Consider the following 22,295-nt stretch of genomic DNA (forward strand, 5'->3'; position numbering starts at 1 on the left):
CAACATGAGAGATTTTGTCAAATGCTTTACTGCATCTAGGTCAGCTCTTATCTGCAGCATTGTCTGCTCTGCCTGGCTCAGAACCCTCTCTCGTGGCATGTTTGAAAAGCAGATAATCTTCCAAAAAGGCAGCGTCCTTTACGGCACATCACTTGTCTTGCAGCAGCCATGCTGGTGCTTTGTGATCACTGCTTCCTTTTCAAGATATCCACTGGCCGTCCCTTTAACCAATGTTCCAGAGGCTTGTCGATGCCTACATTTGGTGGCCCATTTTCTCTCCCTTTTCTGGGAATGCAGGAATCTTGCAGAACCTCTCCCAATTCTCCATGATGGATACAGGGGCCCAGCACAAACACTAGCTGGTCTGATCAGGACCTGGAATGTCATTCAAACTGGCCAACGCCTCATTGTCATCCTCAGGGCCGTTTGTGCTCTTACCATCCCCTTCCCTGGGTAGGAATCACTCCCTGTCTGCCATGTTTGCTGTGTCCTTCATAGACCATAGGTCATTCTTCAGAGTTGAGCACCTCTGACTTCTCTTCCTTATCCATCATTTTCCCTCCTCCATGACCAGCCATTCTCTCCCTTCTAAAATCTTCTTTTTCACAGTGAAACGTGGTTTTTTGCTTGTTTTTAAAAAGGTTTAAAAAAAACCCCAACCTTCCAGAGCCATGTGTCAGTCATAGGCATCATCCCCCCAAGTCTAGAATACCTCCAAGTAGATCTGCAAAGCTACCAGCAAATATGTGATTACCAGCCCTTGTATGTTCAGTGTTCATCCGCTCTCTCTAGAGGTAGACAGCATTCTCCATCATGAGTCCTTCAGAATTGTCTTGGATCATTGTGTTGCTGAGAAGAGCTGAGTCATTCACGGTTGTTTGTCATACAACGTTGCTGTTGCTGTGTACAGCGTTCTCCTGGTGCTGCTCACTTCACTTTGCGTCAGTTCGTGTAAGTCTTTCCAGAGTTTTCTGAGCACATCCTGCTCGTCATTTCCTCTAGCACAGTAGTATTCCATCACAGGCACACACCACAGCTTGTTGGCCCTCTCAAAGGACCATTCCACACGTTGGTTTCACAAACACGTACAGAAGATGGAGGATGTGCAGTGGAGTTGGTCATCTGCCTCCTCTTCCTCTCCTTCAGTTTCCTAGGACAGTTCCTTTTCCTCTTCCTCACAGGTGGTTTCTCTCTGTGCCTTCAGAATTCTATTCTTGAGGAATTAGCTCTCTCCTTGGCTTACTTCACCCCATACAATTTTAGTTTATGATATCCTGCTTGAACCTTTTGAAATACAGTCTCCCAGAATCTAGGTGCACATCAGATGAAGAGAGGCAGTGTTGGACAGTGGCTAGAGGGCTGGGACTGCAGTCAGAAGGCTTTGGGTGCAAATCTTGCCTCTGACCCTGTGTGACCCTGGCCAGTCAGTGAGCATCTCTGAGCCTCAGGTAGGCCTTACAATTTATCCACCAAGTAAATCATAGCCAGGCTGTGACCTGCATAGATACTGAAGTCCTGGGTGCTGGATATATTGTTGTGTACCAGACAATAGCTTGCTTTATGTCAGACAGTTCTCTGCCATGAATCCTGTGATGGAATAGTCACCATCCCCCAAGGTTCCTGTCCTTTCTACCACAGCAATCAGCTCTTCTCCGCTGGGGAAATTCAGATCCAGAATAGGAGGTCCCCCTCTCTGCTGCTTCCACCTTTTGAAGGATGAAAGGATCATTAAGGCAAGTCAGGAGTGTGTGAGTTGATCTGCTTTTGGCTGAAGGAGAATTCAAGCAGATGTCTGGATAATGAGCCTGCTTCTTCACTGCTGCGTCCCGTCCTCATGCCAGGCTTGTGATCTGTGTCCCAAACTCAGCCTCTTTCTTTGGTCTGGCCAGGTGATCTGAGCATGGTCACGTAGTTCAACAACCATACCTGAGTGGGCTCCTCTCTGCTTCCCGCCTTGGCTTCTCAAGTACCCCTCCATGGTGCCCGGTGCTGATCTGGCCTCTTCCTTTGGAAGAAGAGATGCCCTTCCAGAGCCGCAGGCCACATCATCCCACAAAGTGTGGGTTACCTCTGAGTAGATTTGCAAAACTGCCAGCACTTGCTGGCCCTCACACAGCTCAGCTGTGGTTAGAAGCCCCTCATTCCTGTACCGTACGCCATGTTCCAGAAATCCCATCCTCAGGCCCCACCTTCTTCCACAGCCATTCACCTCTCCAGTGGGCCTTTCTTATCTCACGCCCTTGCCTTCTCTTGTCAGCAATGATGAAAATATCACTGTGCCCCCGAGGTCATGGGTATCTTCTGTAGCAGCGCTTTCTGGATTCCTTTAGGCAATATTGTCTTTGCTGACATGAATTAGCAGCCATCAGATGTGACAGGTGTTGGAAGTTGTTCCGCCCCATCCTGGCCATATGCCCTGGGACGGCAGTAGACTTCCTTTGTTATCAGGTGCCATTTAGCTTGGAGGCACCAGCTTCCACTTCTCTTCCTCTGGCCTTTCTCACTGGATGGACCTTGTGCAATCCCATCATCATTAAAAAAAAAATCTATTATTTAGTTTTAGCTTTTTTTTTTAAACTTTGAGTTCTGAATTCTCTCCCTCCTTCCTGCAAGTATGGTGGGAAGACCTATATGAACAGATGCAAAGTGAAGTGAGCAAAACCAGGACGTCATTGCGCATATTAACCGCAACAAGACGTAGCTACTCTAAGACTGATCCTAGACAGTTCCAAAGGACTCATGATGGAAAGTGCTCTCTGCCTCCAGAAAGACAACTGATGAATTCTGAGTGCAGATCAAAGCATTTTTGTTTTGCTTTTATTTTTTGCAACATGGCTAATATGGAAATGTTTTATGTGACTTCATAGTATGATGGGTTTCACATTGCTTGCCAGTGGGTGGGGATGGGGTAAGGGGAGAGAATTTTTAAGTCAAAATAAAATTTTTTAAAAAGAAATAAGGTGTTTGGGAGACAAGAAATATGAACTATTTCCTTTGTCCCCTAGAGACTACAAAGCAGACTCCAGGAGTTTACAAAGGAAAGTGAAAGTAAGTTTTTGATCACTGGGTTTTGCTTCTGTAATTGCCAGCTCGGTCTTAGATGAACTCAGCCCTTTAGCCCATCCATCTTTCCCCTGCCTGCCAGGATTACACTTTTGTCCTTCTCTGACCTTTGGCATATCAGTTAATAAGTTTCTTGAAGACGGGAACCATGTTGTTTCCTGGAACACAGGAAATCCTTGTTGAAGGCAGTATCCCTGATTGGCCCGTGAGATCACATCTGCTGCATTTATGAGCATCTTGTTTAGAGTAATCAGGGTTCAAACACAAGCTTCACAAAGGGCAGACCTGGTAGATCTGTGGGAAATGCTGCAAGAGCCATTTCCCCCAGTCGCCCCAGCAGTCCAGGGTTGTTTCTCCAGCCACGCAGTCCAGGGAGGAGCCAATTGCCACCTAACTATGTTTGCCGTCTCCTCCTGTGTTCATCATGGTGGGAGTAGGGACAGGCATCTTTGAGGAAGCAGAATCATCTGAAGTAGGCACCCAGGGTGTAAGACTGCTCAAGTGTGCTGTTCTCTGCTGGCCTGTTAGCACACTGGAGCTGGTGCCCACCCCCCAAGGACCCACCAGTGGGTTTGTGGTGCAGGTGATGGCTTTGGGACTGTGCATTGAGATGGTTCAGCCTTTCTCAGTATGTTTTCCATAGGCTAAGAGAATTGCATTCCCTGACCACATGTCACCTAACAGTAGAGGAGGGCCCCAGAAGCTTGGCAAGGGGCACGGGGAAGCTAGGTAGCCTGAGACAAAGTTTGATTTGCTAATCTATCGGGTGGCTCATCCTCCTCCTGGAAAAATGAGGGTCTGCTGTCTCTGAGCTAGAGACCACCCCCTGGCTTCAGTTTTCCAAAATGACTTGGTGGGCTTTGCATGGAATATCATTAAGTCTGTTCTGTCATTTTATTATTCCATGGACCTTCCTGTCACTTATCCATTACTGTGCCTAAGGGTCCCAGTTCATAGATGGCATATTGCAAAGACCTGAAGTTGGGCAAAAAATACAGATTTCGTTTCCTCCAGTGGTGTGGAAGGGAGGAGTGTGACCTTCCTGTGAGATGTTCCATCTTTTTTTTTTTTAATATAGATGTGAGAGAGGACCCCTCATTCAAGGACGTGGAAGAGATCTTGGTAGAGACAATCGCCCTGTGCCAAAGGAATTCACAGAGTCTGAACCAGCAACAGCGAGAGGTAAGAGGGCAGCCTCGCCAGTCTCCAGGGCTGTTGCAGGCTTTTCAGGTTTGGAAAGAGGAATTAATTCTTTTTACATTGCCCTCTCAGCCACTTGAGTCTAATTAAATTGGATTTTAATCACTGTTGAGGGCTCCCAGGAGTAACAGATTCCTGACATTATTACCATGAGTGCTCGGCCTCTTTGTTCGTGCAGAAGGCTTCAAACCCCTTGAGTCGCCCTCCATGCTGAATTGGGAAAGCTAGCCCACTTGCCCAGGGCTGAATTCCTCAGTCTCCCATAGAGGAAGGATGCAGAAATGTCAGCTGCCCTCCCCCGCTCCAGTCCCTGCTGGTGCAAATGGAAATGAGGCCCTGGAAGCAGCACCAAGGAGTTTGTGGGACCCTGGGGTCAAGAGGGGCCACACAGGGTAGCTGACTCCCAGAAGGAAATGGGAATGCATGAAGTGCCTCTCTGGTGGGCATAGCTGAAGAAATGCAGCTTGACAAGTGAAGAAGAGAGGCTCTTCCCCATGGAACCAGGTTGCTGGGCACTTAGGTGTGGGCTCCTATAGAGCTCCAGCCCCCTGCCCTTTTCTCCTTTCTCCTGCCTGATGCTCTGGCTGCCCGCAATAGGCTGGACCAGGGGGCCTGAGTGCCAAATCTGGCCACTGCCCCCATAAGAAAACAACAGCTAAAGGTCTTAACTTGGGGGCCACACAAAAGTCAGGAGCGGAGCTGAATGGGGCTGGTGGACCGTTGTTTCCTGACCCCGGACTAGATCATTCTGGCTTCCAGCCTGCTGCCAGGGGTGACGGTGACAACAGTGGCCAGCGTTTCTTGGGTGCCTTGAGGTTGGTAAAGTGCTTTACAATTATTATCTCATTTGATTCTCATGACAACCCTGCGAGGTAGATGCTGTCATCATCCCCATTTTACAATTGAGGAAACTGAGGCAATCAGAGGTTAAGTGACTTGCCGAGAGTCACACAGCTATTGTCTGAAGCTGGATTTGAACTCGGGTCTTTTCCAGCTATGCTCCAGCCCTCTACCCACTGTACCCCCCCACACTCCCACCTGCCTAAAAATGAAAGAAAAACAGAGGTTCTGTGACAAACCTTTTAAATCACACAGAATTCTCCCTGGGATGGGAGTATAATTTCTCAACTACATTTTTGCCAACAGTGATTTTTCCAAGGTAGTAAATGGGGAAAAACCTTGTAAGCAGGGCCTAAGGCCCAAGTGGTTTGTGGAATGGGTGCCAGGGGGCTGAAACCGGTTTTCTTATTTATTTCTCAGATGCTATATTGAAGTATTCAGCTAGACACTAGGATAAGCCCATCTTTTGCCATGGCAGTACAGAAAGGTTGACCTGTTAAGATGTTCTGTGACCCCATTTGAGGTTTTCTTGGCAAAATTACTAGAGTGGTTTGCCATTTCCTTCTCTAGCTCATTTTACAGATGAGGAAACTGAGGCAAACAGGGTGAAGTGACTTGCCCAGGGTCACACAGCTAGTTTGAACTCGGGGAGATGAGTCGAGTCTTCCTGCCTCTAGGCCTGGCACTGTCCCCTGCATCACTGGCTGCCCGCTGAGCCACCTCGGTGTCTCTAAAGACCCAGAAAGCTCGGCAACAATGCCCTGAACTCTAAATGATCTCAGCAGGAAACAGACTAAGTAATGAGGCCACAAATAAAGCCTGGGGTCCTCTTCAGTTTTCTTTAGTTCAACACAGGTTAGGGACCAAAGACTTAAAAGTAAACGAATGCGCACTGCCCAGGACAAACCCTGGTTCACGAGTTTCTGCTTGGGAAGGTGGAGTAACTGAAGCACTGGAAGGAGCCCTAGGCCTGGGGATGCCAGCAAACAGCAGCTCGGCGAGCATGGATCATCCACGAACCAGCGCCTGCTTCCCCTTCCTGCCCTGAAGAGAAGGCTTGCACCTGTCCTTGCGAGCCCACGTCCTCTCTCTGTCACCTTTGTCCCTTCCCCCTCCTCGTTCTCCATGCCTTTTAAACCAGTGGGTATAAACACGTCACTGAGGGCACACTATTTAATCCTCGTGTTACCTTTCAAAGCTACGAAGGCTGCTAATTTGGGTTTGACGTGCCTGTGTGGAAGTAAATCCGAATTCATTTTCTTTTATTTAGTAAGGGAGTAGGTCCAGCCTCATCTGTGGCTTGTTAACACAAGAATGATAATGCCCTTTTTTCAAAATTAAAACAGATTTTTAAAACTCCTCTGATAACAGTACCTAACCTCCAACTCATGGAAAAGCCCTGTCACTTTCTCTTCCTCCTGTGTCTCAGTCTGCTTTGCCCTCTATTGCACTTCATCCAGTTGCTCTTCCACCTCCGTCCACCAGTGCTCTCCATCACACCCATGAAGTGGGGATGAGGCAGGACTCGGGAGACTCATGTGACAGATTTCCTTCCCAGGGGCAGGAAGCAGCGTTGGTTCAGAAAGATGAAGAATGTGCTTAAGGCAAGGACGTGAGCTGAGCACAAGATGTTCATCTGGGCTGTCTAGGCAGCTGCCTTCCCTTTTCAGAGGTGCTCCTGGTTCTTGGTCTGAAGCAGGCACAGGAGCCTTCCCTTCTTGTCTGTTAAGGAATAGGAATGTGACATGGCAGAAGAAAAGATTGCTTATGTGATTTAAAAAAAAAAAAAGGAATACTTTGGATTTGAAAACATTAGCAAGTGCACGTCTGTCATCCTTCTGACCACTGCCTGGCCCATCCTTCTGACTGCTCCTTGGCCTGTTCTTCTGACTGCTCCCTGGCCTGTCCTTCTGACTGCTTACTAGCCTGTCCTTCTGACCGTTCCATGGCCCGTCCTTCTGACCGCTCCCTGGCCTGTCCTTGCCTTACACACATTTGTCCTTCTGAATGCTCACTAGCCCTTCCTTGACTTAGGCACGTTTGTCATCCTTCTGAACACTCTCTGGCCATCCCGACCATTTCCTGGCCAGTCCTCGCATTCAGCATTTTCCTGATGCTTCCTTTTTCTGTGCTCTCGGGCTCAGCTTCACTTGCACCAGAGTCTCTTCAGGAGAGTTTGTAGGGTCATTGTTCCCCCATATTTAGGGCTTTTGTGGGCTTGAGTTTGTTTCAAAAGCAAGAACTCTCGCCATTAGAAACATAGCTTCAGTTTTCATCCCACACCCTTACTTATTGCCTACTTTCACATTATGTTATCTAAACTTTATGGGCCTCACTTTCCCCAGTTTTTTCCAAAACACAAAGAGATCCGATAGGTGTTTTCTAAGGTCTCTTTTAGCTATGGATTCTATAATCTGTGTCCTTATAAACGTGAGATATCCATGCATTTACTGTCTAGGTTTGTGTAAACCAAAACTAATAGGAAAATGATCCCATAACATTGGAATGTGTCTTTTTTGAAGTTTTCACGGTGGAGGAGGGCTGAGAAGAGGCTCTGATGGTGACCTCCTCAATAGCACAAGGCCTTACTCTCCTTTGGTTTGCTTTTTCTTGTAGGCTCTCTGGTTTCCACTGTTGGAGGCAATGATGGCCCCCCAGAAGCTGTCCAGCTCGTCCGCTCCACCTCGACACGCAGAATGTAAGGCTACTGGGACTCCGTTTAGAAATCTGAAGCCATCATTAAGCATGTGCTCAGCCACTGGCTCTGCTCCCCCTCCTCTCCTGTGTCTTTCCCCCCGCCCCTGGTAACATGGCGGTCATTTGCTCTGAGCCGTAATAGCATTGTGAAATGTCACTGCACGTGGCTGGACGATATCGTCTCCTTTCGTGCGCTGAGTCTGTGTCCAGCCCTAGAGACGAGCCAGCTTCTGGGCGTCTCTCCAGAAGAGTGACGAGTTCAGCAGGAAAGCTGCCGTTTCCGTGTGCTAATCATCCTTCTCTGCCGCTCTCTCGCTATTGTAGCTCTGAAGTCTCTGACCATGCAGGTGCTGGACAGCACGGCGGCCTTCATCGCTCTGCCGTCCATCTTGCAGCGAATCCTCCAAGTGAGTCCTGGGAAGGAGGAGGGGCTTTGGGAGCCAGCCTTGTCAAGGCCGGTATCCGGCGCTAGATCGGCGAGCGTTCGCGGTGCTTGGTTATGCGTCATGTGCGCCAATGCCTGAGGTTTGCGTTCTCACCCCTGGTCCTCAGGCCTCCCGCCCTGGGGCACCAATGACTCTCCTCTCCAGCCATTCCACCGAGTAAGAGAAGGTGTTTCTTGTGGTGCTCCCCTGAGTTATGCTCTTTTACTTAAAAAAAAAGAGACTATTAAGACAAGTACATAAACATGTACCACTAGCTAACTCTGCTGAAGAGGAAGTCGCAAGATGGTGAGAACAAAAAAGTCTGGCATCTCAGAAGCCAGAGGAGAAGAGGGACCCCAGAAAGAAGGGCTTAGGGCCAAGGGCAGCAGTCTCCCCCCACACACACACACACTCAGAGAAAGGGAATTTCAGGAGCCTTGACATTTCACAGGAAGGAAGTCGTCAGGAGCCTCTGAGAGATCGTTCTTACTGGGTGGTGGGCAAGGGAGCTAAGATACAGGGGATTTAGTAAAAGGAGGGGGAGGCACCATCTAAGCAGGCATTTAAGCAGAGTCATGCCCACCCTGGGCAGATCTGAGCATATTTGGAGGCAGGAGGCAAGACCATGGCAAAGGAGGCTGTGTTTGAGGGCCCGGAAGAGGCGGGATCAGGGAGTTAACGCAGAGGAGAAGGCAGAGCTTGCTTGGTCTCTGCAGCTGAAAGAAAGGACCAGAGAGAGATGGAGAGGCAGAGGCTCGTTGGCGGGGCCTGAGATGCAAGAACGTAGGCTGGCCCCCGCAGTGGGCAGAGTGGCATTGGAGCCTTGAAGAGGCAAGAGACGGCCTAGGCCAGCCCCAGAGAATCGACAGGAGAGGGCATGCCTAGGGCCAGGTGGAGGGGGATCACATGTACAAAGTCCTGTATGTTCACCTGGGGGTTCTGTAGTGCAGCAGTGGGGGGCTGGGTGGGCAAGCTTAGGGATTGGCACAGCAGGAAGTCAGAGGGGCAGCAGAGTCTGGGACAGTGGTAGTACAGACCCCACGAGAGAGGGAGAGTCACTGGACTGAGTCTGCCACCGACAGGTGAAAGAGATAAAGAGTAGGCCCCGGGAACCCGGGAGTGTGAAGGAAATGATAAGGAAGGAGGCCTGAGAGCGGCCCCAGGTTAGACGTCTATGGACTGGAGCATTGAACGCCCTGCTGAAGATGAGGTCAGCAATGGGGGCATGCTGGGGGAGGCAAGCAGTGTCAAGGAGGTGAGGTCAGGGCCTGTATGCACCGTCCACAGAGGCACTGAAAGCAACAGGGATGAAGGGGCAGAGAGGAAGAGAATGAGCCGGGGCAGAAGTGACATCTTTGTGATGGTTGAAATGGGCCTTGGCTGGTGCTAACAACGGCAGTGATGGAGTTAGGGGTTGGTACCCCCGTCTGAGCATGGTGTTGGAAAGGGGAAGGCCCCCTCCCCCTCCCACCACCAGGCAAGTGGAAGAGGCCAGCCTGAGGCAAGAGAGCCACGGTGTCCCTGTCGGCCTAGAGAGGTTGGGACTGGCTGCGTGGCACCAGGCTTCTGCAGGGCGTGGAGTGAGGGCCTGGGGGGAGGGAAGGGAAAAGAAGCCTGATGCAGGGGTCGAGGGCCTCAATTTGGGTGGACGTGGGTTCAGAGAGTGGGTAACACAAGAGGACAAGGAGTGGGCCACCAGAGAGTCAGAGACCAGGGGGCGTCGCTGGAGCTGGAGCAGGGAGGAGACGCAGCATCACAGGTGACAGCCTTCTCTCCTCCCTCTGCTGATGCAGCCCCGAAGCCTGCTGGGGTCATGGGGAAGGAGGAGGAGGGTGCGCAGGGTGGGGCTTGGGGGCAGCAGCAGCGAGGAGGAGGAGGGGGGAGGGGGCCCAAGGGCTTCCTCTCCTCCTCCCGGGCCCACTGAGGCCAGTCAGGCTACAGGTACGTCCAGTTTTATCCTGGAGCTCTGTGTCTAGAGTCACCTTCATTTCCTGCTCTTGTGAATATTCAGATTCCAGTAAAAAGCCTTTTCTGCCTTGGGAGCACTTCTGATGTTCCTAGTGTGGGAGAGAAGGCGGGGGCCTGACTCCCTGGGGCCCGCAGAGGCCACCGTCTACCCTGACGCTAATGCACGATGGCTGAGGGTTCAAATGTGCCAGACAGATAAGCAGCAGAAAGAACACTTTGTCAGTCCTTCTGGAAGTTTGTCATTGGTCGGTCATTTCAGTCGTGTCTGACTCTCCGTGACCCCATTTGGGGTTTTCTTGGTAAAGATACTACAGTGGTTTGCCATTTCCTTCTCCAGCTCACTTTACAGATGAGGAAACTGAGGCAAACAGGGTTCAGTGACTTGCCCAGGTCACCTAGCTACTAAGTGAGACAGGATTTGAACTCAGGTCTTCTGACTCCAGGCCTTGCCTTCTAGCCACTGAGCTACCTAGCTGCCTGTCTTTTGCAGGACTCCTTTTCAAAAGGCCCTTTCTGTGCCAGGGGGAGGGCACTTTCCGTAGCTGACAAACACGCAGTCTCCTCCCTGCTCAGGATTCTCCCTGACATCTCAGGGCCGGAATTGAGCGCCCACTGAGCTGGAAGCCTTGAGCGCCCCCGCTGCAGTCTATAATTTATGTGTCGTCCCAGCAGGAGGCCCTTTTCCTGCCGTTGCCTTTCAATTATGTATCCCGAAGTGGAGTGTCCCAGCAAATACAGAAATGCCCTACCAAGATGTCTCCCTATTTCCCGAGGTTAGCCTTAGAAAGGCTCTCTTTTCTGTAATCCCCAGATCGCCCAAGCTGCGCTTCTGTGCTAAATAGAGGAAGACTTGTTGACTGTGTGTTTAGACGTTTCTCACATTCTGTGAGAGCTGTTGATGCTTTGCCAAAGGACCAGATTTGTTTGTAAAGGCATTAATTGGCCAGACGAAAGCGTGCTTGGCTTCCCCTTATCTAAAGGAGTGTGTCTTCCAAGTGACTGCCGTAGCTTGACCCTGAGAAGATGGGTCGTAGCCTACTGTGCCTTTGGGGGCCAGGTGGGGGGCTGGCCTCCAACGCAGCCCCACCTGCCCGCATCCCCTCAGACTCCCGAGATCCAGCCACGACCTCCTTCCTGCACACTTGTCACCTCTCCCTTCGGAGCCCAGAATCAGCTGGTCAGGAGCTGCCCAGGCACCATGAGGAAAGTCCCCCCTTCCTCAGTCCCCTGGGCACTGCCTGGCTGCGGCAGGTGCCCCTCGGAGGGCAGACTGTGTGCACTCCCAATGGGTGAGGTGTCTCTCCCACCCCGGCTTTTTCATTTGGATGGGGATAGTGAGTCACACACAATAAGCGGAAATGGTTGGTTAGAGTGGAGGGCTGCCTCTCAAAGCTAGGCATGTTCTCTTCTCCTCCCCACCCCCCACAAAAAACCCAACCGCCTTCTCATCACCCATTGTCCTCGATTCCTCACTCCCCTTCACCGCACGTAACCACTTTGGGTTGCCAAAGTCTTCCAGATCTTGTCATTTCTTCATTCGCAGGCTGTCATGTATACTCCCCCCTCTCAGATCCTACAGCCCTTGCTCAAGCCTCCATCACTGCTCCCCCAGACTCTTGTGTGGCCTCCTGATCAGCTTCCCTGTCTCAAGGCTCTCCCACAGCCCCCAGACCGACTTTCTGACCCGGCGTCCCGCCGCCGCCGCCTCCAGGCCAAATGTGATTTCACCTTCATCTCTTGTTCTGTGCAGACTTTGTAACGCACATAATCATAAGTATAAATAAGTATCCCAGCACATGTTGGGAGGGAGGTTTCGCCATGCTCCGCTTGCAGTCCAGGGTCACGTTTGCTGCAAGGCCTCCCTTCTCCTGATGCTCCTGAGCTGGTGGTGACTCCCCTTGGGCGTGACGCTGCTGGCCGCCGACCTCGTGCGCTTTCTCTGTTCCAGAGGAAGCGTCCCCGGCCTTTGGTGGCTTTCAGGGCGGCTCGCACCGTAGGCTTCCTCTTGGGGTAACTTGTAGCTTATCAGCGACCTTCCTGACGTGGGGTGTCTCCTGGCCCCCTCGTTCTGGACTCTGCTTTTCTCAGTGCAGCCCAAGTTTCTGTTCGCTTTGGTGATGCGCCGAGCCTCGCGGCTAATTTGTATTCCTTTGGTTATCTATTCATCAAACATTTATTGGGCACCTCTGCCATGTGCTTGGCCCTAGAGATCCAGTATGAAAAATGCCCCTCCCTTCCCTCAGGAAGTGCCCGTCATGTGGAGGGAGAAGAATGTGAAGTTAACATAGAGAAGCACACTCCTGGATAGGGGGTGATGGGGGAAGGAGACATTTGGGCAAGGGCTTTCTCAGTGTTTGGGAAAGAAGGTCATCATTTCAGGGAGCATTACAAAGGGGAGGTCACCCTGAGCCTTGAAGAGAGAGGCAGAGAGAAGCAGGGCAGGTGTCCCCTTCAAAGGTGAGGCGTCTTGGACCTGGCAGCAGACTCTTGACTTTGTCCACTCAGTTGTCTCAGCCCTAGGAGCAAAGAAGTCTCGTGGGAAACTAGAAGCCCCAGAGAGCAAGGGCTTCTGGGATGGAGCCAGGGCCTCGTGAAACTGGCCTCGTGAAACTGGCCAGGACCTCACCTTCATCCCTCTGTCCCCGGAACCTAGCCCAGCGCCTTACAAAAGTCACTGTGAACCTAGCCCACAGGAGCCCAGGTCCCTACGCACAGACTAGGTATTCAGTAAATGTTTGACATGAATGAATCAGGACAGCAAACTGACGACAATGAACGCCCTGTGATAACTGCACCAGAAAGACTCCCTGCAGTGGGCACAGATTCATTCATGCACCACTCTGGGTCTGGTGCCAGCCAGCCCCAAATCTTCCTCACTTGACTATTAGCCTTCTCCAGGCCTTCCATCTTCTCCCCCAAGTCTGTCACGAGAGGCTTGGCATCATATAAATGGCATGGTATGGTGGGAAGAAAGTTAGATGCTGAGTCCTAGGTAAAGCTCAAATCCTGGCTTTGTCCCATCCCCACAAGACTTGGGGAAAGTCATTTAACCTTTATGGTCCTCCATTTCCTCAGCTCTAAAATGGGGAGGCTGATCCCAAGGGTTCCTTCTGGCTCTAAACCCTAGGATCTGATGGTTTGGTCAAGAACTTTGCTGAAATCCCAGTATACTGTTGGAGGATAAATGGAGGGGGAATCAGGGCACAGACCCACTCTAAATGCACTAGCTGCTTACTCTGTAGCCTGGAAAGGCTTTCAATAAGCATTCAGTATTCGTCATGCTTCTTCAATGGTGTTAGGTGCTGGGAGGGATAGAAATACCAACAAGTGCGCTCCCTGCCTTCATGGAGCTTAGCGTCTTCTGGGGACCTGGGCCTAGTACCTGCTGGAGCCCATGCAAGATGGGAGCAGAGCACAGGAGTCATGGGATGGGGTCTCATTTGGTAGCAGGGATGTGGTGGAAATGGAAGCCAGGAACTGACACAGGGGTGGGGGTGGGGGCTGATGCTGAATTAGAAGAAAGAAGGAGGCAGCTGCTGAAACAAAAGGGAAGGGGAAAGATTTAGAGGGACCTGCAAATGAAACGTTAAAAGAAAAAGAGAATTATTTTAATAATAGCTATTGATAACTTCTGTTTTTCTGTCACTCGCATTTCCCAATATTTTCCCTCTCTCCCTCCCAGAAAACCGTCCCTTATAGTGATGAATGAAAAATGGAGGGGGAAAAAAACAGTGCAATAAAACTACCCAATATGTTTTTTAAATCTGAGCCTTATATGCAGTGTTCCATACCCATAGATCCCCCGCCACACACACACACAGACCTTTGCAGAAAAGGGGGAAGAGGTGCCTTCTCCTGTGAGAAAATTTTTTTTATAATTTATTTTTAGTTTTCAACATTCACTTCCATAAGATTTTGAGTCTTAAATTTTCTCCCCTCCCACTCCTTCCCCCCCCCCACCAAGATGGCATGCCATCTGATATAGGCTTTACTTATACATTGATTTTAAGCATATTTTCACATTAATCCTGATGTAGAGAAGAATTAGAACTAATGGGAGGAGACTTGAGAATGAAGCAATAAAACAAAACAGCAAAGGAAAAGGAGAGCAAACAGTCTGCTTCCATCTGCATTCAGACTCCAGAGTTCTTTCTCTGGAGGTGGGCAGCATTTTCCATCGTGAGACGTTTGGAGTTGTCTTAGATCCTTGCATCGCTGAGGAGACCTAAGTCTATCAAAGTCAGTCATCGCACAGTGTGACTGTTGTTTGGTTCTCCTGGTTCTGCTCACTTCACTCAGCCTCAGTCCATGCCAGTCTTTCCAGGTTTTTCTGAAGTCGGCCTGCTCATCATTTCTTATAGCACAGTAGTATTCCGTTACATACCACACCTTGTTTAGCCATTCCCCAGTGGATGGGCATCCCCTCAATTTCCATTTCTTTGCCACCACAGAAAGAGCTGCTATAAATATTTTTGTACATATGGGTCCTTTTCCCTTTTTTATGATCTCTTTGGGATACAGCTCTAGAAGTGCTGTTGCTAGGCCAAAGGATATGCACATTTTTATAGCCCTGTGGGCATAGTTCCAAATGGCTCTCCAGAATGGTTGGATCAGTTCACAGCTCCACCAACAATGAATTAGTGTTCCAATTTTCCCACATTTTCTGCAACATTTATCATTGTCCTGTGTTGTTATGTTGGCCAATCTGAGAGGTGTGAGGTGGTACCTCAGGGTCGTTTTGATATGGATTTCTCCAATCAATAGATTTAGAGCATTTTTTCATATGACTATAGATAGCTTTAATTTCTTCCTCTGAAAACTGCCTATTCATATCCTTTGACCATTTATCAATTGGGAATGACTTGTATTCTTGTAAATTTGACTCAGTGCTCTCTATATTTTAGAAATGAGGCCTTTATCAGAGACACTGGTTATAAAAATTCTTTCCTAGTTTCCTGCTTCCCTCCTAATCTTGGTTGCATTGGCTTTGTTTATGCAAAAACTTTTCAATTTAACGTAATCAAAATTATCCATTTTGCATTTCATAATGTTCTCCGTCTCTTGTTTGGTCATAAATTCTTCCCTTCTCCATAGATCTGAAAGGTAAACTATTCCTTGCTCTTCTAGTTTGCTTATAGTATTGGGTCTTCATATCTAAATCCAGTATGCATTTTGACTTTATCTTGGTATGGGGTGTAAGGTGTTGGTCTATGCCCAGTTTCTGCCATACATTTTTCCAGTTTTCCCAGCAGTTTTTGTTAAATAGTGATTTCTTATCCCAGAAGCTGGGGTCTTTGGGTTTATCAAATAGTACATTACTCTAGTCATTGACTGCTGTGTCTTGCATACCTAGCCTATTCCACTGATCTGCCATTCTGTTTCTTAGCCAGTACCAAGTAGTTTTGATAATTGCTGCTTTATGATACAATTTAAGATCTGATATGGCTAGGCCACCTTCCCTTGCATTTCTTTTCATTAGTTCCCTTGCTATTCTGGACTTTTTGTTCTTCCAGATGAATTTTGTTATTGTTTTTTTCTAGCTCTATAAAATAATTTTTTGTTAGTTCAGTTGGTATGGTGCTGAATAAGTAAATTAATTTAGGTAGAATTGTCATTTTCATTACATTAGCCTAGCCTACCCATGAGCAACTGATATTTTTCCAGTTATTTAGATCTGACTTTATTTGTGTGAAAAGTGTTTTGCGATTGTGTTCACATAGTTCCTGGTTTTGTTTTGGCAGGTAGACTCCCAAATATTTATAATGTCTGCAGTAATTTTAAATGGAATTTCTCTTTCTGTCTCTTGCTGCTGGGCTTTGTTGGTAATATACAGAAATGCTGATGACTCTTGTGTGGGTTTATTTTATACCCTGCAATGTTGCTAAATTTGTTTATTATTTCAAGTAATTTTTTACTTGATTGAGAGAATTATTTTTTAAGTAGACCTGGGTGCCTTAAATTGGCCCTTTCATTGCAGGTGTTTGAAGTTTAAGAAAGTCTCACTCTTCCCACCTTTCAGCAGAGACAGAGGCCCCAGAGATGAGGAGTGGGGCTTGTTTTCAGACATGATCAACATTGGCTTATTCTGATTGACTACATCTGTTACAAGGGGCAGTTCAGCCTGTGGGGAGGCAGTGAGAACCAACGATATGTTTTGTGGTTTTTTGTTTGTTTTTTTTTGAGGCAATTTGGGTTAAGTGACTTGCCCAGGGTCACACAGCTAGTAAGTATCAAGTGTTGGGTCTGAGGCTGGATTTGAACTCGTGTCCTCCTGACTTCAGGGCCGGTGCTCTATCCACTGCGCCACCTAGCTGCCCCTACAACGATTTGTTTTTAAATAGCATCAAGAAGACAGCCAGGTGGGGGTGGGAACACCCTGTGTGGCCCGCAGAGTACAAGAATGGGTGGACGGAAGAACGCCTAGAGTCGTGTCCCTTCTCTCCCAGACAGGAATGTCCTCCATGACGTATCTGAAAATATACAAAATAACTTTGCTTCTTTCTCTTGGATTTTTTTCCTACAGGATCCAGTTTATGGAAGAGGAAGGCTCGGCGAGATCCAAGGACTCATCCTGGGAATGCTGGACACCTTTAACTACGAACAAGTAACGTTACGCGTCGCTGCATGTCTGAGTCTTCCCGGTGCTGGGAACAAAGCTCAGCTGATGTTTTTGTTTCAGTGCAGATTTGCTGTTGGGGGTTTATTGTTGAGAATGAAAATGAGTGGGGAGGAGGGATCTTTCTTGTTAAACCGTCTGTTTGTTTTCTCATATTGTTTACACAGAGTAATTGGCCTAAAAAAACCACCCAGTGACAAAGTAAAAGCTTATTAAGTCATGCTTACTTTCAAGTATATACGGTAAGCATCGTGCCTCGCATTACGTAAAAACTTGTTGATTGACTGATTCGTAATTTAAAATCAATGGCAGAGGAGGCACCTAGACTTTCTACACTTAAAAATTCATAATTATATCTTCTCAAAAACTAAAGACAGACTGAGCCCGCAGTCTGGAAAGTCAGTGAACACCTAATGGATTTTGGCAATTGCAGCGACCCCTAGCTCAGGTTTACCATGTTAGATCAGCTTCTCGGTAAGTCCCAGGTGGGGCAGTTCTGGCCTGAAGTAAAGATATGTCTTTAGTGACTGGATCCAAGACTTTACTAATGTTCTTTGGCAATGATGGCCATGCCTTCAGAAGTTTAGTGGGCCGTGGTGGGGGTGCCCTGGGCACTTTAGTGGGCCCTGGTGGCGGAGTCCTGGGCACACTAGGTACCCCATTTGCCTCAAATCTGAAAAAGAGAAGCTCCTGAGGCTTATTAGTGGTCCTAGGCTCCTTGACCTTGAACCCGACCCTCTGTGGCCTAATCCTCTGTGGCCTAATCCTCTGCTTGAACTATGTAACCCTGGGCAAGTTCCTCGCCCTCTTGGAGGCCACTCCAAGACCCTAAGCTGCCAAGCAGGCATTGGTGGAGTACGTGTCTTCCCTGGGAGGACCTCATAACAATGAGTTGTATCCCCCCTAAGGAAATTAATCCATTTCCCCATTTGTTGGTCAGTTGTTTCATCTTCGGGATCACATGTGGGGTTTTCTTGGCAGAAATACTGGAAGGGTTTGCCACTCCCTTCTCCAGCTCATTTGACAGATGAGGAAACTGAGGTAGACAGGGTCACCCAGCTAGTGAGTGTCAGAGGCCAGATTTGAACTCAGGAAGATCTTCCTGACTCCAGGCCTGGCACTCTATCCCCTGCACCATCTAGCCGCCCTTCAGTGCCGCCGGACCCCTCCCTACAGAGTAGTTACAGATCTGCAGCAGTGATGGCAGCTCTAGACCAGACCAGGAGCCACCTCACAAGGCTGTTCTGAAGGTCAGGTCCTCGTGAACAGGCCCAGTGCCATCTGCGTGATGAGAAACAGCCTCATTTCTGAGCGTCAGGTCTGGGGAGGACAGGGAGGGACGGGGCAGAGCGTCTGATGACGGTGCAGCCTACGTGCCGGGAGCATCGGGCAGCAGGTGCTGGGGACACAGATGCAAGGAGACAGCAGCAATCACAGGGATGGGCGCAGCACACACTCAGAGTGAATAAATGCAGGGCCACAAAATGCTCAGGTCCAGGGTTGTCTTGGGGGGAAGGAAAGCAGCAGCAGTTAGGGGATCAGGAGAGACTTCATCAAGAAGATGGAGCCTTAAAGAGGGACCCTGTGTGGCAGCAGTCCAAAGGGAGGGCATTCCAGGCATGGGGGCTGGCCAGTGCAAAAGCTTGGAGTTGGGAGACGGAGAGTCCTGTGCGAGGAACAGAAAGGCCATTGTGGCTAGACCTCAGCCTGGGGGAGGGGGAGTAACGTCCCATGAGGCTGGAAAGATAGATTTGAAGGGGACTTTACAGGCCAAGCTAGAGTTTATAATTATTCTAGAGGCAACAGGAAGCCACTGAATTTAATTGAGTAGGACGTCACACGGTCAGGCTTGCACACTGGGAAAATTACTTTGGCCTCAGTGCGTGGGTTGGTGCGGAGGAGGCAGAGACCACGTAGGAGGCTGCTGCAATCTTCTCAGTGAGAGGTGGCAGTGGTCTGAATACGGAGGAAGGGTCAGCTGGGAGAGGTGTCAGCAAAGGTAGAAACAGCAAGATTTGGGCATGGGGGTCCTGGAGGGCGAGGAGCCCAGGAGAGGCTGGGATTATGAAACTGAGGTGCTGACAGATGGTGGGGCCCTCCTCAGGAGCAGAAAAGTTTGGGAGAGGAGTCCGTTAATGGGGAAACTAATGCTCTGGAGGTGTGAAGTTGAAATGTGTGTAGAACATCCAGTTTGTCATGCCCAGCCGATGGTGCGGGGGTTGGGGGAGATCCAAGACTGAAACAGAGAGAAAGTGACAGGTAGATCTGGGGGTCATCGAGATGATAGGAGACCCCTGGCAGGCGGCCGTATCCAGGAGAGCCATCCTGAGAGGCCTGCAAGGACATTCTAGACAGTCAGTCCTCCACCCACTAGTTTAAAGTGCACACGGGGGGTGGTGGGTGCTGCTTCCCAGCCTCACAGGGAATCCCCGGGATGACTTCCATTGCTTTCTGGCCCGGCCCAGGTGAAGCCAGCTCAGGGGATCCTGAGAACAGGGTGGGAAGCAGAGAGCCTGACACCAGAGAGCCACAGTAAAGTGATGAGGTCAGATCCGCCTTCCGTCCTCAGGGTCATTGGGGAGCCTGGAGGCCCGAGAGGCAGGGCCCATCTTCTCCTTCTCCTCTCAGACCTGGTGCTCATGGCCATCCCTCGTCCTCTCTCTGCTTTATTTTCCTGAGCCCATTGAACATGTTCTCTTTGTGGTCCCTCCCAGACACTCCTGGAAACGACCACCAACCTCCTGAACCACGACCTCCACTGGTCACTCTGTAACCTGAGGGCGTCGGTCACCCGAGGGTTAAACCCCAAGCAGGATTACTGCTGCATCTGCCTGCAGCAGTACAGGCGGCGCCAGGAGGTAGCTGATGACATCGTAGTCTTCAGGTACGCCCCTCCTGCGCCCAGGCCGGGGGCCACGTGGCTTCGGCCCAGGCCACAGACATCTCTGGTGAGGTGGGGAGGTCGCCCTGAGGAGCACAGAGGGACAGCCAGGTGGGGAAGGGGTGGGGGTGCGGCAGGCATCTCCCCTGCACCCCGGCACCCCCAAAGCCAAGCCAGGCCTCTGGCAAGCAGCACGGGAGAAGGGAGCCCTTGGGCCACATTGATCCCTGGCAGGGAGGTGTGGTCAGGAGCCACCGGTGACAGATGGTGGCGACTTGTCCCCGGTCACGTGTGGAGAGTGTCCTGACGACCTTGGTGGGGTCCCCTCGGGCCATTCGCGGGGTGGACCCAGCCGGCCTGGGGAGCAGGGAGTCCAGAGCTGGTGACCCAGTGCCTCCCTCATGCAGCTGTGGCCACCTCTATCACTCCTTGTGCCTGCTCAACAAAGAGTGCACCGTGGGGACGGGGAGCCAGGCCAGGTGGATGTGCTACCGGTGCAATTCAAGCAACAAGATAGGGAAGCTTGGTGAGAACGCCTCTGATGTGAAGAAAGGACAGCTCGCCCAGGCGCAGGTAGGAGCCCCGCTGACCACCGGGCGCCCGTTGCTTGTCCGTCCATCCCCTTGTTTGATGTGTGATGACACTAAGGTCCAGGGAGGTCATGGGACCTGAAGGGGCCTTAGAGGATGTAGAGTCCAGCTCCTTCATGTGACAGATGGGGAAACTGAGGCCCAGAGAGGGACCCTGACCTGTCTGGTGTCACCCAGCTGCCAGATGCTGGAGCTGGGCCTCCAAGCCCTCCCGCTCCCCCCCCCCAACCAGAGCCGTACCAACCAACCCCGCCTTCCTGAGAGGACACGCCCTGGTTGTGGCCGCCGTGACAGCCACAGCGATCGGGGTCACCATCCTTTGCACTGCCAGCATTTCCTCAGCAAGTGAAAGCCCCGAGCAAGTCCTTCTCCCCATTCTGGGCATCTGGCTTTGCTCCTACACCTTCCTCTCATGGAGGCCGGCCTGTTCACAGCTTCCCTGCGGCCTCAGAGCCCAGTGGGCCCAAGAGCGGTGCGGGGGCCAGAGGCAGTGGGAGGGCCCCAGCCTGGCCAGACTGCTGCCAGACACACTTAAACCTCATCTTGTGGGATTTGAACTCCAGGCCTGATGCCCAGATGCAGAAAGAGCAAGGAAGCATCTTTGCCCTCAGGGAGCTCACCTTCTCCCAGAGCCTGCAGAGGCATGTGGGAAAATGGTCCCCTTCCCTCCTCCCCAACCTCACGCATGCGACCTGCTTAGACGGCCGCCGCGATCTCACCCGAGGGGGGTGTGCTCAGGGGGCCGGCAGCCAAGTAGGCAGCCATCAGTACTCCCACGGCAGGGCAAGGTCGGGCCCCTGGGCATGCAGGGCCAGCCTCTCCGTGCAGAGCTGACCAGGCGAGCCCCGTGCCCTCTCTCTCAGCCCCTCTCCATGGGCTGACAGCACAGAGCCGGCCCTCAGCCTCCAGTCGGAAAGTCTCATTTCATTGGTGGTCTTTGTCTCCCTGTTTGTCCTAATTCCATTCACGGTGCTCCTGGCTCTTCTGCCAGGCCCAGCCAGGCTTGGCATGCTTACACTGGGGCAGTCATAGAATCATAGATCTAAGACTGGGAAGGACCTTCCAGGTCATCTGGTCAGCCGAGCCATGGCTTATTGATCCAACCCCTCCCACCCCCCAGGGAAGTGACCTGCCCAAGGTCACAGCACAAGGAAGTGATAGAGCTGGGACCGTACCAGACACCAAATGCCAGGCTGGCCTTCGAGCTCCTGCCGTGTGTATCATTCCTCGTAACAGCAGGAGCTGACGTTTGTAGAATTCTTCAGAGAGCTTGTTATACATGCAAGTCCACTGGATGCTCTCTCCTCCCCCAGTGAAGGGTGACCCCCGTTTTACAAAGAGTAGCAAATCACCAGCCTCGCTGGCATGGACTTTAAGGAGGCATCAGTTCTCTGTATGAAAAAATAAGTAACCAGCTGATGATACACACCCGCAGAAGCATGCAGTGGTTCCGGCGTCCTCGCACGCAGACCCTGCACTTTGGCAAACAGAGTAACTGAGCCTCTTGTGGTGAGGGAGCTGCCCCGGTGACTCAGAGGCCCCTCTTGGCACTAAGTGATTGCATGAAACCATCAGCTTCTCAGCAGCCAGCATATCCACTCCAATCAAAAGAGAGCTCGCCAGCCTCAGCCCTGGTGGGCCGGCCCCGCCCCCACCAAGGGGCCACAGGAGAGGAATGAGCAGGAGACAAAGGAAGGGAGGGGTTTTCCCCTGGTAGGAAAGGTTGATTTGGTTTCCCATTTTGGTCCAAGGTGTTCCAGTTGAAAAGAATTCTCATTTTTCTTGGTGGATATATTTTGAACATCTTATTCATTGGGAATGATTTAGCTGCTCGTAGTCATTATTTATTCAGCAGGTGATATTTTATTTATAATCGCCAGTCATCATTTTCTGTTAATGATCCATCGTACGTTGCTTGTTGTTGGTTTTTTATTTCCTGTTCTGGCTAATTTGTGATTTTATTTTATATTTATGTTGCCAAGTAGGAATACTGGTGCAGTGCCTGTTTGGGGGGA

General features: G+C 50.5%; 1 protein-coding gene across 11 annotated transcripts in view; it reads left to right on the forward strand.

Moving 5' to 3' along the window:
* VPS8 (VPS8 subunit of CORVET complex) overlaps nt 1-22,295 on the forward strand; it is a 191,689-nt gene that overhangs the window by 133,946 nt on the left and 35,448 nt on the right. For 10 of the 11 annotated variants that reach the window (XM_078154678.1, XM_078154685.1, XM_078154683.1 and 7 more), the window contains 7 exons: nt 3,006-3,048; nt 4,142-4,245; nt 7,720-7,801; nt 8,125-8,207; nt 16,717-16,797; nt 19,524-19,693; nt 20,098-20,263. In XM_078154678.1, the coding sequence (XP_078010804.1) occupies nt 3,006-3,048; nt 4,142-4,245; nt 7,720-7,801; nt 8,125-8,207; nt 16,717-16,797; nt 19,524-19,693; nt 20,098-20,263 (729 nt within the window). The remainder of the gene's footprint in view (nt 1-3,005; nt 3,049-4,141; nt 4,246-7,719; nt 7,802-8,124; nt 8,208-16,716; nt 16,798-19,523; nt 19,694-20,097; nt 20,264-22,295) is intronic. The other variant, XM_078154687.1, reaches the window with a different exon arrangement.

This window comes from Phascolarctos cinereus, unplaced genomic scaffold (assembly GCF_003287225.1).
Source record: "Phascolarctos cinereus isolate Bilbo 61053 unplaced genomic scaffold, phaCin_HiC Scaffold_5;HRSCAF=322, whole genome shotgun sequence".
NCBI classification, from domain to species: domain Eukaryota; kingdom Metazoa; phylum Chordata; class Mammalia; order Diprotodontia; family Phascolarctidae; genus Phascolarctos; species Phascolarctos cinereus.